The following is a 15,282-nucleotide window of genomic DNA, read 5'->3' on the forward strand; positions in this document are numbered from 1 at the left end:
GCTGTCGCACAACAGTAGTGAAAACAGCAGATCTACAAGCACACAACGCCTCGCGGTGAGAGGCGTTGTGTGCTTGTAGATCGGCTGTTTTCACTAGTTCAAATCATTTTTAAAATGATAAATACAACACTGGTTTTCAAGTAGTTTCAAGGGGCACACTTGACCCTTCTCAAAGGTCCCCAGGCACAGTGGTTGAGAAATACTGCTCTGACGAGAACACTTTTTACAGACGGATAAAAGGGCAGGGGCTCAAGCCCCCTCTGATGTCTATGTGTGCACATGTGCCCGGTCAGATCAGAGAGAAGACAGTGTGAGGAATCCTCTGGTCAGTACTGGATCAGAGTGGAATCTTCTGCTCAGTACTGGATCAGAGAGAAGACGGTGTGAGGAATCTTCTTTGCTCCGTTCAGATCTTTGAGCTCCACCAGGAACAAGCAGGCGAGGACCTCGGCCTGCTGCTTCCCCAGCAGCTGACAGGCTGCCGCCATGGTGCCCCCGGTGGCCAGGATGTCATCGATGACCAGGACCTTCTGTCCCGGCCGGTCCACGGCGTCCGCCTGCAGCTCCAGCTCGGCCTGGCCGTACTCCAGGGTGTAGGAGACGGACACGGTGAGGCCGGGCAGCTTGCCTTTCTTCCTGACCATCACAAAGCCCTTGCCCAGCCTCTGGGCCAGCACGGCGCCGAACACAAAGCCCCGCGCGTCCACGCCGACGATCAGCTCCACCTGCTGGTGGTTCCTCCTCACGTAGTCCTCGAACAGGTCGATGGCGGCCGCCAGCGCCGCAGGCTCCTTCAGCAGAGGAGCGATGTCTCTGAAGACGATGCCTTTGGCCGGCCAGTCGTACGACCTCAGGAACCCTTTCACAAAGTCTATCTTGGATTCTTGGGTGTCGGACATGGTTTGGTTCTTCGAGTAAAAGCAACGGCTGTAGGGAAGAACGCACCCAAGATCTACAGTATAAAGTGGCACAAAAACACTTCTGTGTGGTCTGGTCAGGACCAGGGATCTGGAGACATGGGGAATCTGGTCAGGTTGGAATCCATTACGATGCAGAGAACTAAACATGAAACCCCAGGAATAATCAGATGACACATCCTGGGCTTACACTTTTACATAAGGTGTTTATGTGACGACATGTGACGTAACCAAGTGATGTGAGTGATGCCACATCTTCATGTTCAGTATCCAAAGAAGGACGCGTTGGCCATCGTATGGTTGGATTGTTTTGTAAAGACGCCCCATAATCTTGTGTGTAAATCGGAAATCTGCTGTTTCAGTGGCATCCAACCGTCTTTTGGTAAAGCAAAGCCCTGCTTCATCATGCAAGACTGTCTAGCATATCTTGTATTTCCAAAACCGTTCGTTTTGTATTCATCATCTATAAAATGTACAAAACTAGTGAAAACAGCTGATCTACAAGCACACAACGCCTTCGCGATGCGAGGCGTCGTGTGCTTGTAGATCTGCTGTTTTCACTAGTTTAGTACATTTTATAGATGATGAATACAAAACGAACGGTTTTGGAAATACAAGATATGCTATAAATATAAGGTGCTGGGAGTGAAAATTATAATGTAGGGGTGCCTCGGATTAATACAATATTCATGGGGTGACCTGAGACAAAACAGTTTGGGGTTCCATGTCTTGCTCAAAGACAGGATCCCCCCCCCCCCAATACAACATGATCATCAAGTATTATGATTATTCTTGGAGGAAGGTGTTTTTTCAAAGTGTACAGAAAGTGTTAAAAGTCCCTCCGATCGGTACACACTTGGTCTACACTCATGTCTTCAACATGGATCTGTGGTGTTTCTTGCTTAAAAGAAAAGAGGAAATGCAGGAAATGACAGGACATACTGGCTTAGTTTCAACACAGACTGTTGAAACTAACTGACTGTTTCAGCCACGTGCACACATAGACATCAGAGGGGGCTTGAGCCCCTGCCCTTTTACCCGTCTGTAAAAAGTGTCCTCTCCAGACCATGAATGCAGTTTTTACTTTGGTGAAAGAAATGCAAAAATGCACCCTCTTTCCATGCCATACCTGAAGGCAGCATTCAAGAGAATTGCCTTGTCCAAAATCTCCTGAACTTGAATGCAGCATCTTAGATTGAAATAATTGCCCTCTCTGTGTAGAAATCCATGCCGTTACGCCACATCTCTAGTATTGACTTGGTTAGGCTTAGTTCAGTGTGGTATCACACACTGAAACTAGCCGACCTCCAAGCTCGCAATGCGTTGCAGCGCGACACGTTGTGAGCTTGGAGGTCTGCTATTTTCTATATTTCCACCAAAAGGCCCTTTTAGAAATGTGAGCCCCTGCCTCTCCAACGTTCTCTGCACGTCCCTGGACTGTTTAAGTGTAGTCATTGTGGGTCTGGAGGAGTTTTGGTCATGTTTGCATCATGATGTAGAAGCAGAGAGACAGGCAGTAGTGTGGGGAAGACCACCCATTTTCAATATTGAACTGTCATTAACTTTTTCTCTGCCATTTTAAACATAGCTGTAGTAAGCAGCTGCCAAATTGTCCTTACCTTTTAACGTGGGCACGCGCACGCATCGTGCACAATCTGTGCGCGACTCATCTAGTAGACGTGTAGACTCGGTGACAAGCTTTCGAATACAAAAAACCCCATTGAAAAAGACATATCCGTTGCCACGCTGTATCTCTGCTTATCAGCCAGTGTTTACATGAAAAAGCATTGAAAAAAGCCAACTGTGCGCTATGGTAACACGTGGACACGTTCGCGCACAAAACGCACGATATGTGCGGGGATCATAATCCAGGCGTGTAGAGACTGGATCAAAGTTTCCAAACGCAAAAATCAGATTGAAAAACGAGCGTTCCATCGCCCAGTAGCTTCCACTTCTGTTACACAGTAAACCAATGGAGGCGGGACTATGGCCCAGGCTCAGACTGGATACGGAAAGCTGGATCCGGTCCAGACCGGAAATGACCGGATACAGTTAGGGGGGCGGGCCTAAAGAGCCAGAATCAGCGAAAATCTGCGCTAATACTTTTAATCCTCTCATAATGATTAAAGCTAATTAAACTTTGCGGGCTCTACGGGCATGGCAGCGCGGTACAGCGGGAAATCTACGGGCTCTACGGGGATCGCGAGGTATGAGTTAATATAACTTAGAGGAGTTGTGTGGAAATAGAAAAAAAGTTCCCCCTCTTCTGTGTTGCCTAGAACTGGAGGATTGATTTTGGGGTTTGTATTGTAAAATACAATGTGTGATGTCATCAAGTTGTACTTTACAATACAAACCCAAAATCAATCCTGCAGTTCTAGGCAACACAGAAGGGGGGGAACTTTTTTTCTATTTCCACACAACTCCTCTAAGGTATATTAATGACATAGTTCAATATTGAAAATGGGTGGTCTTCCCCTTTAAGTACAATATTGAGTTGTTGTTTTTTAATTGGCAGGAGTATTTCCAAATGTCCCCCCCCCCCCCCCCCCCCCCCCTAAAAGAGGAAGTGGAACTGCTGTTACAGGAAATGACAGGGAGAGGTTAGTTTCAACAGAGTGTTGGTAAGAGATCTGTACAGTTAGGAGGAGAGGCAGAGGTCACCAGAGGTCACCAGGGTTAACACAGGTCTATCTGACTAGGACAGTTATGGAGCTTTCACTCTTACAGAAAGACTGCAAACCACTCAACACAAAGCTGGAAGGATAATGGAAAACAGAGCTGACAGGCAGGCAGACAGACAGACATATTATTATCCTAAGGGGGGGGAGAATCAGTCGCCTGTTAATCCCGGCACATGACTGTAAAGCAGGGGTCTTCAACAGGGGGTCCGGGACCCCTAGGTGGTCCTCAGAGTTACTACAGGGGGTCCTCCAAATCTTTGTGTGATATAAGCTTTTTTTTCCGCCTTTTTTATACTAACCACTTGAACCCTATTCGATATTCTGAAAACCTTAGCCAAAAATAGCAGATCTACAAGCTCACAATGCCTCGCAGCGCGAGGCGTTGTGAGCTTGTAGATCGGCTATTATTGGAAAATAGGTTTGTTGTAGAGGGGAAAAAGAGCAGACTAAGTACAGTGAAAGGTCAAGTTTATTAAGTATTGACGGTTCAAGTGGTTAAATATCTGAAAACACAAATTGACATGAATCCAAAATACACTGATGATTGTGCTGTCAAACAATGAAACTATATGAAATCTATGAACAGGTTGTGGGGGTCCCTGCTTCATCTCTCTCTCAACTAAAGGGTCCCTGCTTCATCTCTCTCTCAACTAAGGGGTCCCTGCTTCATCTCTCTCTCAACTAAGGGGTCCCTGCGTCATCTCTCTCTCAACTAAGGGGTCCCTGCTTCATCTCTCTCTCAACTAAGGGGTCCCTGCTTCATCTCTCTCTCAACTAAGGGGTCCCTGCTTCATCTCTCTCTCAACTAAGGGGTCCCTGCTTCATCTCTCTCTCAACTAAGGGGTCCCTGCTTCATCTCTCTCTCAACTAAGGGGTCCCTGCTTCATCTCTCTCTCAACTAAGGGGTCCCTGCTTCATCTCTCTCTCAACTAAGGGGTCCCTGCTTCATCTCTCTCTCAACTAAGGGGTCCCTGCTTCATCTCTCTCAACTAAGGGGTCCCTGCTTCATCTCTCTCTCAACTAAGGGGTCCCTGCTTCATCTCTCTCAACTAAGGGGTCCCTGCTTCATCTCTCTCTCAACTAAGGGGTCCCTGCTTCATCTCTCTCTCAACTAAAAGGTCCCTGCTTCATCTCTCTCTCAACTAAGGGGTCCCTGCTTCATCTCTCTCTCAACTAAGGGGTCCCTGCTTCATCTCTCTCTCAACTAAGGGGTCCCTGCTTCATCTCTCTCTCAACTAAGGGGTCCCTGCTTCATCTCTCTCTCAACTAAGGGGTCCCTGCTTCATCTCTCTCTCAACTAAGGGTTCCCTGCTTCATCTCTCTCTCAACTAAGGGGTCCCTGCTTCATCTCTCTCTCAACTAAGGGGTCCCTGCTCCATCTCTCTCAACTAAGGGGTCCCTGCTTCATCTCTCTCTCAACTAAGGGGTCCCTGCTTCATCTCTCTCTCAACTAAGGGGTCCCTGCTTCATCTCTCTCTCAACTAAGAGGTCCCTGCTTCATCTCTCTCTCAACTAAGGGGTCCCTGCTTCATCTCTCTCTCAACTAAGGGGTCCCTGCTTCATCTCTCTCTCAACTAAGGGGTCCCTGCTTCATCTCTCTCAACTAAGGGGTCCCTGCTTCATCTCTCTCTCAACTAAGGGGTCCCTGCTTCATCTCTCTCTCAACTAAGAGGTCCCTGCTTCATCTCTCTCTCAACTAAGGGGTCCCTGCTTCATCTCTCTCTCAGCTAAGGGGTCCCTGCTTCATCTCTCTCAACTAAGGGGTCCCTGCTTCATCTCTCTCTCAACTAAGGGGTCCCTGCTTCATCTCTCTCAACTAAGGGGTCCCTGCTTCATCTCTCTCTCAACTAAGGGGTCCCTGCTTCATCTCTCTCTCAACTAAGGGGTCCCTGCTTCATCTCTCTCTCAACTAAGGGGTCCCTGCTTCATCTCTCTCTCAACTAAGGGGTCCCTGCTTCATCTCTCTCAACTAAGGGGTCCCTGCTTCATCTCTCTCTCAACTAAGGGGTCCCTGCTTCATCTCTCTATCAACTAAGGGGTCCCTGCTTCATCTCTCTCTCAACTAAGGGGTCCCTGCTTCATCTCTCTCTCAACTAAGGGGTCCTTGCTTCATCTCTCTGTCAACTAAGGGGTCCTTGGCCTGAAAACGTTGAAGACCCATGGTCTAATCTATTCAGAGAGAAGCCAGACATAACGTTGTGTTGTCATGTGTGTATTTATTGTGCAATCTCCTGTAGGGGAATTCCTCCTGATCTGATAATGTGTCTGTGTGTGTGATGTAACACGTGTGTGTGTGTGTGTGTGTGTATGTGTGTGTGTGTGTGTGTGTGTGTGTGTGTGTGTGTGTGTGTGTGTGTGTGTGTGTGTGTGTGTGTGTGTGTGTGTGTGTGTGTGTGTGTGTGTGTGTGTGTGTGTGTGTGTGTGTGTGTGTGTGTGTGTGTGTGTGTGTGTGTGTGTGTGTTAGGGAAGCATACTATATAATCTTCACAAGAACATTTGTGTTTATTATTAAAGGAGCTATAGTCAACTTTTTCTTGAAAAATGGTTGCTAAAATAAAAATAATGTTTCGAAAATATTTTATAAAAAAATAAGCTTCATATATGTGTTTCTATTAAAACATGACCACAAAAAGCGTAAAATAATGATAAAATAATCATTTTGGCCATTGTCAGACCGACACTGTGTTTACATTCTAGTCTATAGACTAGGATGTAAACAAAGTGTCGGCCCTACAATGAAAAAGTTGACTATAGCTCCTTTAAATTAACCACTCATTTTAGAGTCCGACTGTTTAAATGATAATGTCTCTCTGTCTGTTGGATGACCAGTGACAGTTAGAGCAACATTAATTTGTACACAATGTCATTGTGTAATGTTTTGTTATGTAAGCTAAATGTCTTATTCATTGCAGCCACACCGTAGGTTGTCTCTTTTTGGCTTGTTTGTCAGAGAGGAGCACAAAGGAAATAAGTCTTTATTGCGTAACCAACTAACTAATGAACTGATCCAGGGACTGCTGTTAGCTAGCATACTCTTTGTCCTTTAAAGGTCAACTTTTACAAAATGGTTTACATTTTAGCTTGTAATTAGAGAAAAGAAAAAGTGAGTGTTGAAATGTTTTCTTTAGCTTCATTCTATCGTTTAGCATAGCGTGCTAAAATGTGGGGCATGCGTACGCATGGGGGCATGTGTACAAGTGGCTAAATATGTCTTTTTAGACACAATAAGCCTGCAATTTCTTTATTGCTATTTACAGTAACCCCAAAAGTCACATCTGTCCATGAAAGATTGCAGTGCATTTTGGGAATGGGCTTATTGTGTGTAAAAAGACGTATTTCTTGTACTCATTAAAATCTCTAAAACGATAGAAAGCAGTAAATGAAATCATTTTAACTCCAATCTTATATATTCTTTAATTACAATCTTAAAATATTAACCCTTGTTGTAAAACACAAAGTTGTCCTTTAACTCTTTGGCGAATCACTCACAGCAACCTCTAAAGCCCCTATCATAGTCGGCACCGCGGTGATAAGCTATCCACCACGGTGTAGTCTTTTTAAGTCATAAAACTACAACATTACGTCATTACTCGCGGTGAAGAGCTATCCACCGCAAACCACGATACATCTCTCTGTTTTTACTACCAGACATACAAGACTATCGCACAAAACTAGTGAAAACAGCCGATCTACAAGCACACAACACCTCGCGATGCGATTTTGCCCTAAAATCACGAAAATCACTACACAGTATGTCTACACTCATGTCATCAACATGGATCAGGAAGATTTTGGCAAAACAAATTTTTGCCCTATTTGTGGAGATAAGTGACCTACGGTCGCTTATCTCCCGATTAGGGAGTCTTACTGGTATATATGTTGTTGCATACATGGCCGCTGTGTCGCAAAACAAATTTCAGGCCTGCCTAAAGGCATATCTCAGTTAATTATTTTATACATTTATACTTATTATGTTGTTGCTTTGGTTGGCAGCAAAATAATAACTGTAACTGGCAGCTGGTCTAAATAATATAATAAATATGACATACAGTTGATCTTGAAAATAGCAGAGTTACAAGCTCACAACGTGTTGCGCAGCTTGTAAATCTGTTATTTTCAGAGCGCAACCAACGTCTTTTAGTTCTACTGGATCTCTTCTCTGTTATGCACATTTTAGTCTAGTTTTTATTTGTTGATGAAATCTTCAACATACAGTATTTATTCTTTTAGTCATTTCGTTTTGGTGTAAAAAAGTCGCAGATGAACTAAATGAACTAAATGATATATGAATGATATATGACATATGAACTAAATGAACTAAATTATATATGAATGATATATGACATATGAACTAAATGAACTAAATGATATATGAATGATATATGACATATGAACTAAATGAACCCTGAGCTAAACAGTTGATTAGGATAGTGGTTCTCAACCTGTTAACTTAATGTGCAACATTGTTATCTCACTCAACAGTAAACAAACCAACATAAAGTTTAAGTGTAGGCATATAGAGGATATCTACACATTTCTAAAGTGACAATTTAAGGACTTTTTAATACCTCTAAAATGACAAATCAAACATTTGCCAATTTGTCAAATATTAGAGGCAGAAATTGTGAAAATAGCAGATCTACATGCTCACAACGCGATGTACTTTACTGTAGATAAGCTATTTTCACAATAGAACTGTGTTATACAAAATGTAATGCCTCAACTCTTAATGCTCATCAGGGTGGTGGTGGTGGTGGGGGGGGGGGGTGATTATTTCGGGGGTCACAGCCTGAAAAGGTTGAGAACCACCTGATTATGACATCTGATTGGATAAGACTAAGAGAGGGGAACTATATACCCTAGAGGAGGAGCAACTGGAATACACAGCTTTATTCAGGGAAGGAGCCAACCTACCACTGTTCAGTCCTGAGTCCTTGTTGAAGAAGCACGTCATCATAAAGTAAGTGTTTTATACTAAACTAATTCCTCTTGTCTGCTGTTCTAAAGTTGGATGAAGAGCAAGTGTTTTAAACAAGAACACGTTCCTCTACTCTTGTGTTCTGAAGGTGAAAGGTGAAGACTAAGTATTTTTATATGAACAAAATACAGTTTAACAGTGGACACAGACATTTAACCATGCAGCAAGACCGACTCAAACAAGGGAAATGTGTTCACAACTTAGTGTTTGTTTTGAAAGCAAATGTTGATTTAGTTTTAGTCATAGTCTTTTGAATAAAATGACGTTTAGTTTTAGTCATCTGAAGTGTTTGTTTTAATATAGTTTTAGTCGACTATGACATTTTGGTTAAAATTACAGTTGATTTTGTCAACAAAAACGTATTTTGGTGGGCCTTGATGGCGTCATAATGCCTGATTTTACATTTGGTTACATGCTGAAAATAGACCATCTAGGCTTGTAGATCTGCTATTTTCAGAGCGCAACACCACGCGCAACCAAACATAAAATGACTTGTCGTTTAGTTTGACTGAATCCCTTCTCCTCTCTTAATCCCTCCCTAACATTTTAGTCCAGTTTTTATTTGTTGACGGAATTGCCAATTTATTTCGTTTTTATTTCGTTTTCATTTGTGAAAGAAGTTTGTCGAGGAATATTTTTCCTCATAGTTTTAGTCGACAAAATCAACACTGACATGAAAACAGAAAACGTTTTTCAAACAGTGGTTTGGGACACGTGTGGGTCACGGACCAATGTTTCTGTGTTTGCACATACAGTAGTTGTGTTTCTTCCAGTCGGTACGGGATTATTTTTTTCTTTTGTCGTTGGTCATGTTTTCAAACACATTTAGGAGTGTGTAATCTGTGGGAAATGCACTGCAATGTATTTGCACAACGGTTCATTACATGACATGTCTTACAACATTAATCAGTTTGAGTTTCACTCTGTCCTTCTGCAAGACCACTTCCTCATAGACACACACACACACGCACACACACACACACACACGCACGCACGCACGCACACACACACACACACACACACACACACACACACACACACACACACACACACACACACACACACACACACACACACACACACACACACACACACACACACACACACACACACACACACACACACACACACACACACAGGGAGACTCTCATTTTGCGAAACACTGTTGCCACTTCCCCATACTGTCTCTCTCTCTGAACACTGAATAACACATGTTTTGTCTGTTGTAGGCCTGCTTTTCCAGGTTTCCAGGTTTCCAGATGGAATCAACATCAGGTAACAGCAGATTATTAGAACACCTCATTCCATTGTGTGAGTCATGCATGAATAAATGTCCAGCATGGTTTGTCTGTTTGACTGTTGTTGATGTACACAGTATGCAGTGGTGGGAAGTTAACTTAAGAACATTTACTCAAGTGTACTTAAGTACACTTTTGAGCTACTATGGGTGCGTTCGGAAATGCGCACTCAACACACTGGTGTGCCATGATGTTGTCGTTCATTTATTCGGTGCACTTGGTGCGTTGTCTTTCGGAAATCCAGTGCGCGGCGCACCGGTGCACTGAGTGCACGCACTCACCGACCCTACTCAGAAGATGGGGTTTGGCAGTGTGGTGTTTTGATTGGTTGGCTTTCATCGCCATGTCTCGAGCGCTTCTCAGCTGTGAACAATGGAGGAAATGACCGCAAAATGCAGCTTTTGCAGCTTAATTGGTCTTTTGGGCTTGATAGTTTCACACGCATCAACGTGTAAACTAACAGCAGGTATGCCAATGTTATGAATTACATCTCCTTTCAATATCAATGTTAGCAACTGCTGCTAGTCCAGTAAAAATAAGGCTGAGGTTGGACAAAATTTTATTATTTAGTTTTTCAACTGATTCTGACAGGAAATTAGGTCTACTAGCCAGGATAAAAAAAATCTACCATGATCTGCTCACTGCAAATACCCACAGTGGCCAAATCAAGTTGGGCTCCCATCGACTTTCTATACAGGAGGAAAATACCCAGAAAGAAATCAGCTTTAAGTAGGATGTGAGGGGTCTAACTAGGTGTTTGTCATGATGCTGAATCCATTGCAAGCATTTGTTTTGCACAAAAACATTCCTTGGCCCCATAAAACGCCCACAAAACTGTGGAAAAGTGATGACTCATCACTTTTCATCACTAAACCATCATTTTCTGGGGCCATTGTTAGCCCAAGGAATGTTTTTTGTTCTGGTTCATCCCATAGGCGGGAGAAAGAACCAGAACCGGTTCTTTGCCGGTGGAAAAGGCCCCCTGGTGTGCGTTTCCGAACGCACCCTTTGACTACTTTATACTTGGGTCCTATTCCACTACATCTCTGAGGCAAACCCCTTTCTGTCCACTGCACTTCATTGACAGTTTTAGTTACTAGTGACATATCAGATTTAGATTACTAATACAAAACATAACCGCGTAAATCTTAATTTATAATTCTTATAATCATACATCTATTTCAGAAATAGCCTATCTAAGCTCATAACGCAATGTGGTTGTGAGCTTGTAAATCTGCTATTTTTGAAAGATTTTGAAAAAATTGCAATAGGGTTAGGGTTAGTTTAGCCTACTTTGGTATGTCAAGTAAGGCTGGGCGATATTAGGAAAACCTTCGATATTTGATAATGTTGCTGAATACCTCGATATCGATTACTTATCGATTACGCAAGATATTAGTAACTTTGGTTTGGTTTTTATCCTCCCATATCCTTAAAAGAAGTTCATTGCCGCATCATGAATACAAACATAGTCAGAAGGAGTTTGCTGTGAGGAAACTGTGTGAACATTAATACTAATTTGTTGCATACAGTACCCAGAAACCAGTCTTAAGGTCTTTCCACACTGCTGCGTTTTTCGTTGCGAAATGCGTTTTTCAGGGCAAGGAGAGAGAGAGAGAGAGATAGAGAGAGCAAGGGACCGAGTGGTGCGCGCAACGGTGTGACTGACATAACGTGAGGTTGATTCTTTAATTTGCGCGCTCCGAAATTCACTCCGATATCCGGCCCAAAAAACGCGGCAGTGTGCAAAGACCTTTAATCTCCATCCATAGTTGGACGCAAGTTAACCCCCAAAAACTAATGGGATTCACACCCTTGCTCTGCACTTACCAAACTGATTGTCTGTTATTGTTGAAGCCCAGATAATTTATCATGAACTCCCCTGATATTTCAACTCCTACATTCCAGAACCGTCTATGGCATCCAGACCGCAGGTGAAGATGACCTCTCCAGACCCAGCTACGGTCTGGAGACCTTGGCTGGGTCCTTCTCCTAGCAAAGGTAAAATAAATGACTTTGACTGTAATAATAAGACATACACGATAAGATAAAAAGGAAATTAAAACAGATAAAGTACACAATAAAAGAGCTAAAGTGCAATCCTACCTAATCAGCAGCAGACTGCTGAACCAGTGCTTGCGTAGCCTGGAGGTTACCTGGTAACAGCTCTTTGTAGGGTTTGTTAGCTCTACTATTATATAATGCTGTTTTGCTCGTAACTTAAATACAATTACATTTATGAAGCCGGCTCTTATGAGGTCTGAACTTTCTCTCTGTCCTGCCCTCAGTTAAACCAAGACGTTGCTGCTGTGACCAATGTGGGAAAAGCTTCACTGAAATGTCCAATCTGGTAAAACACAAGAGAATTCACAGCGGCGAGAAGCCGTACTGCTGTGATCAGTGTGGGAACAGCTTTGCCCGAATGTCTACCCTCGTCCAACACGTGAGAATTCACACCGGAGAGAAACCTTACAGCTGTGGCCAGTGCGGGAAAAGCTTCACTGAAATGTCTACGCTCATAAAACACAGGAGAATCCACAGCGGAGAGAAGCCTTACTGCTGTGACCAGTGTGGAAAAGGTTTCGCCGTGATGTCTCATCTCAAACGACACCAAAAGGTTCACACTGGAGAGAAACCCTACGGATGTGTCCAGTGTGGGCAAAGCTTCACTGAGATGAGCAGCCTAGTGAAACACAGGAGAATACACACAGGAGAGAAACCTCACCGCTGTGGCCAGTGTGGGAAACGTTTCACCGAAATGTCCAGCCTCGTAAAACACCGGAGAATTCACACCGGAGAGAAACCCTACGGCTGTGAGCATTGCGGCAAACGTTTCACTGTGATGTCCACTCTCAACACGCACAGGAGGAGTCACACTGGGGAGAAGCCTTATGGCTGCGACAAATGTGAGAAGAGTTTCACTCGATTCGGGTACTTAAAATCTCACCAGCGCGTCCATAACGGGCAGGAGGAGACTTTTTGCTGTGACCCATGTGGGAAAAGCTTCGCTCAAAAATCTGACCTCATGAATCACAACAGGATTCACACCGAAGAGAAGCCTCACTGCTGTGACCAATGTGGGAAAAGATTCACCCAAATATCTGACCTCATAAATCACAACAGAATTCACACTGGTGAGAAGAAGCCTTACGGCTGTGACCAGTGTGAGAAAACCTTCAACATAAAGTCTCTCCTCGTGCAACACAAGAGAATCCACTCTGGAGAGAAACCTTACAGCTGTGAGCACTGTGGGAAAGGGTTCACCGTGGTGTCTAACCTCGCACAGCACCGCAGAATTCACACTGGAGAGAAACCTTACCGCTGTGACCAGTGTCCCAAGAAATTCACTTCGGTGTCGAATTTCAAAATACACCAGAGAGTTCACACGGGAGTGAAACCTTACTGCTGTGACCGCTGTGGGAAAAGCTTCAGCAACATGTCTACGCTTAAATCACACCAGAGAATCCACACGGGAGAAAAACCCTATTGTTGTGACCAGTGTGGGAAAAGGTTTACTCAGATGTCAAACATGGTCAAACACAAGAGAATTCACACTGGGGAGAAACCTTACTGCTGTGAGCAGTGTGGGAAATGCTTCTCTGTGATGTCAGACCTCAGCAGACACCAGAGAATCCACAACGGAGAGAATAAGCCACACTGCTGCGATCTCTGCGGGAAACGCTTCGCTGCGAGCGCTACGCTCGTAAAGCACCAGGCCGCTCACGCCAGAGAAAAGTACCGCTGTGATCAGTGTGAGAAAAGCTTTGCTGAAATGTCTTCCCTCAGAAAGCACCACAGAATCCACACCGCTGAGAAGCCTTACTGCTGTGACCACTGTGGGCGAAGCTTCCCCTCCATGTCTGTCCTGGTGAAACACAGGAGAATTCACACGGGGGAAAGACCCTACCGCTGTGACCAATGTGGGCAAAGCTTCGCTCGAAAGGAATACCTGGTAAAACACAAGAAGATTCACAGCGGGGAGAAGCATTACTGCTGCGAGCAGTGTGGGAAAATGTTCACCGCATCGTCGAGCCTCCTGCAGCACAGGATGATTCACTCTGGAGAAAAACCCTACGGCTGTGAGCAGTGTGGGAAAAGATTCACCTCAGGCTCTGATCTCAGAAGACACCAGAGAATTCACACCGGAGAGAAGCCGTACTGCTGCGAGCAATGTGGGAAAAGCTTCACTGCGATATCCACCCTGGTAACACACAAGAGAATCCACAGTGGAGAGAAACCCTTCGGCTGTGATAAATGTGGGAGGTTTTTCGCTCAGTATGGAACGTTAAAAAGTCATCAGCGCACCCACGAGACGGGCCTCTTTACGGTGACCCGTCCTTCACCCGGAACCGTCTCTGTCAAACATAAGGAGCGTGGAGACAACCAGGACCTCGGTAAGTTTCATCCTTTCTCTCCACGCAGATAATAGTTCCACTCTAGTGGTTCTCAACCTGTGGGTTCGGGACCACCAGGGGGTCCTCAAATTATTTTGGGGGGGTCCACAGATGATTAACTTAATGTGCAACATTGTTTTCTCACTCAACTGTAAACAAACCAACATAAAGTTTAAGTGTATAGACTCTATAGAGCGTATATACACACTTCTAAAGTGACAATTTAAGGACTTTTTAATAACTCTAAATTAAACATTGGTCAAATTGTCAAAGATTAGAGGCAGACATTTTGAAAATAGCCGATCTACATGTTGCGAGGCGTTGTGAGCATGTAGATCTGCTATTTCCACAATAGAACCGTGTTATAAAATATTTAATGCCTCAACTCTTAGTGCTCGTCAGGGTGGTGGGGTCTCCAGTGCAAATATGATTATTTGGGGGGTCGCGGCCTGAAAAGGTTGAGAACCACTGCTATAGATTAGGGATTTGCATGATTGACTGAAATAATTGAAAGATCCCCAGCTATTTTAAGGGACTATTTTAAGTGATCTTTTTGGTTAGAAGGTTAAAGCACTGTATTCTGTCTCCCTGTCTCTCCAGCTATTTAAGAAGCAGAACATTGTCAGGAATGTGACAGTCATTTTAGTACCCATTTTGTCTGCTCATTTCTGATCACTTCCAATTCCACTCGTTTAATTTGCTCCTGGCTGAGTTCTCCTCCCTGATTGGACAAAATTGGGATCCCAAAAAATGCATTTTCTGTTTAATAAAGAGCTGGAGAGGCTCCTGTTACTGAACAAACACTCTTTGTTGCAATGAATGAATACTTCCAGAATACAGAGCTGTTTAAAGGACAACTTTGTTTTTTTACAACAAGGGTTCCTATTTTAGATTGTAATTAGAGAAAATAAAAAGTGAGTGTTAAAATGTTTTCATTTGCTTCGTTCTATTGTTTTATCACGTTTACTGTGCTAAAATGTGGGGCATGCGTACGCATGTGGGCATGCGTAC

At 43.9% G+C, this 15,282-nt stretch overlaps 1 protein-coding gene across 1 annotated transcript; it reads right to left on the reverse strand.

Moving 5' to 3' along the window:
- Positions 1-356: 356 nt before the first annotated feature.
- Positions 357-899, reverse strand: LOC308300664 (adenine phosphoribosyltransferase-like; the record flags this gene model as incomplete). The annotated part of the gene is made up of 1 exon (XM_080744547.1): positions 357-899. One exon carries the CDS (start codon positions 897-899, stop codon positions 357-359), a length of 543 nt encoding a protein of 180 aa, XP_080600673.1.
- Between the last annotated feature and the right edge of the window lie 14,383 nt (positions 900-15,282).

Source organism: Nannobrachium achirus (assembly GCF_963921795.1).
Source record: "Nannobrachium achirus genome assembly, chromosome: 2".
In the NCBI taxonomy this organism is placed as follows: Eukaryota; Metazoa; Chordata; class Actinopteri; order Myctophiformes; family Myctophidae; genus Nannobrachium; species Nannobrachium achirus.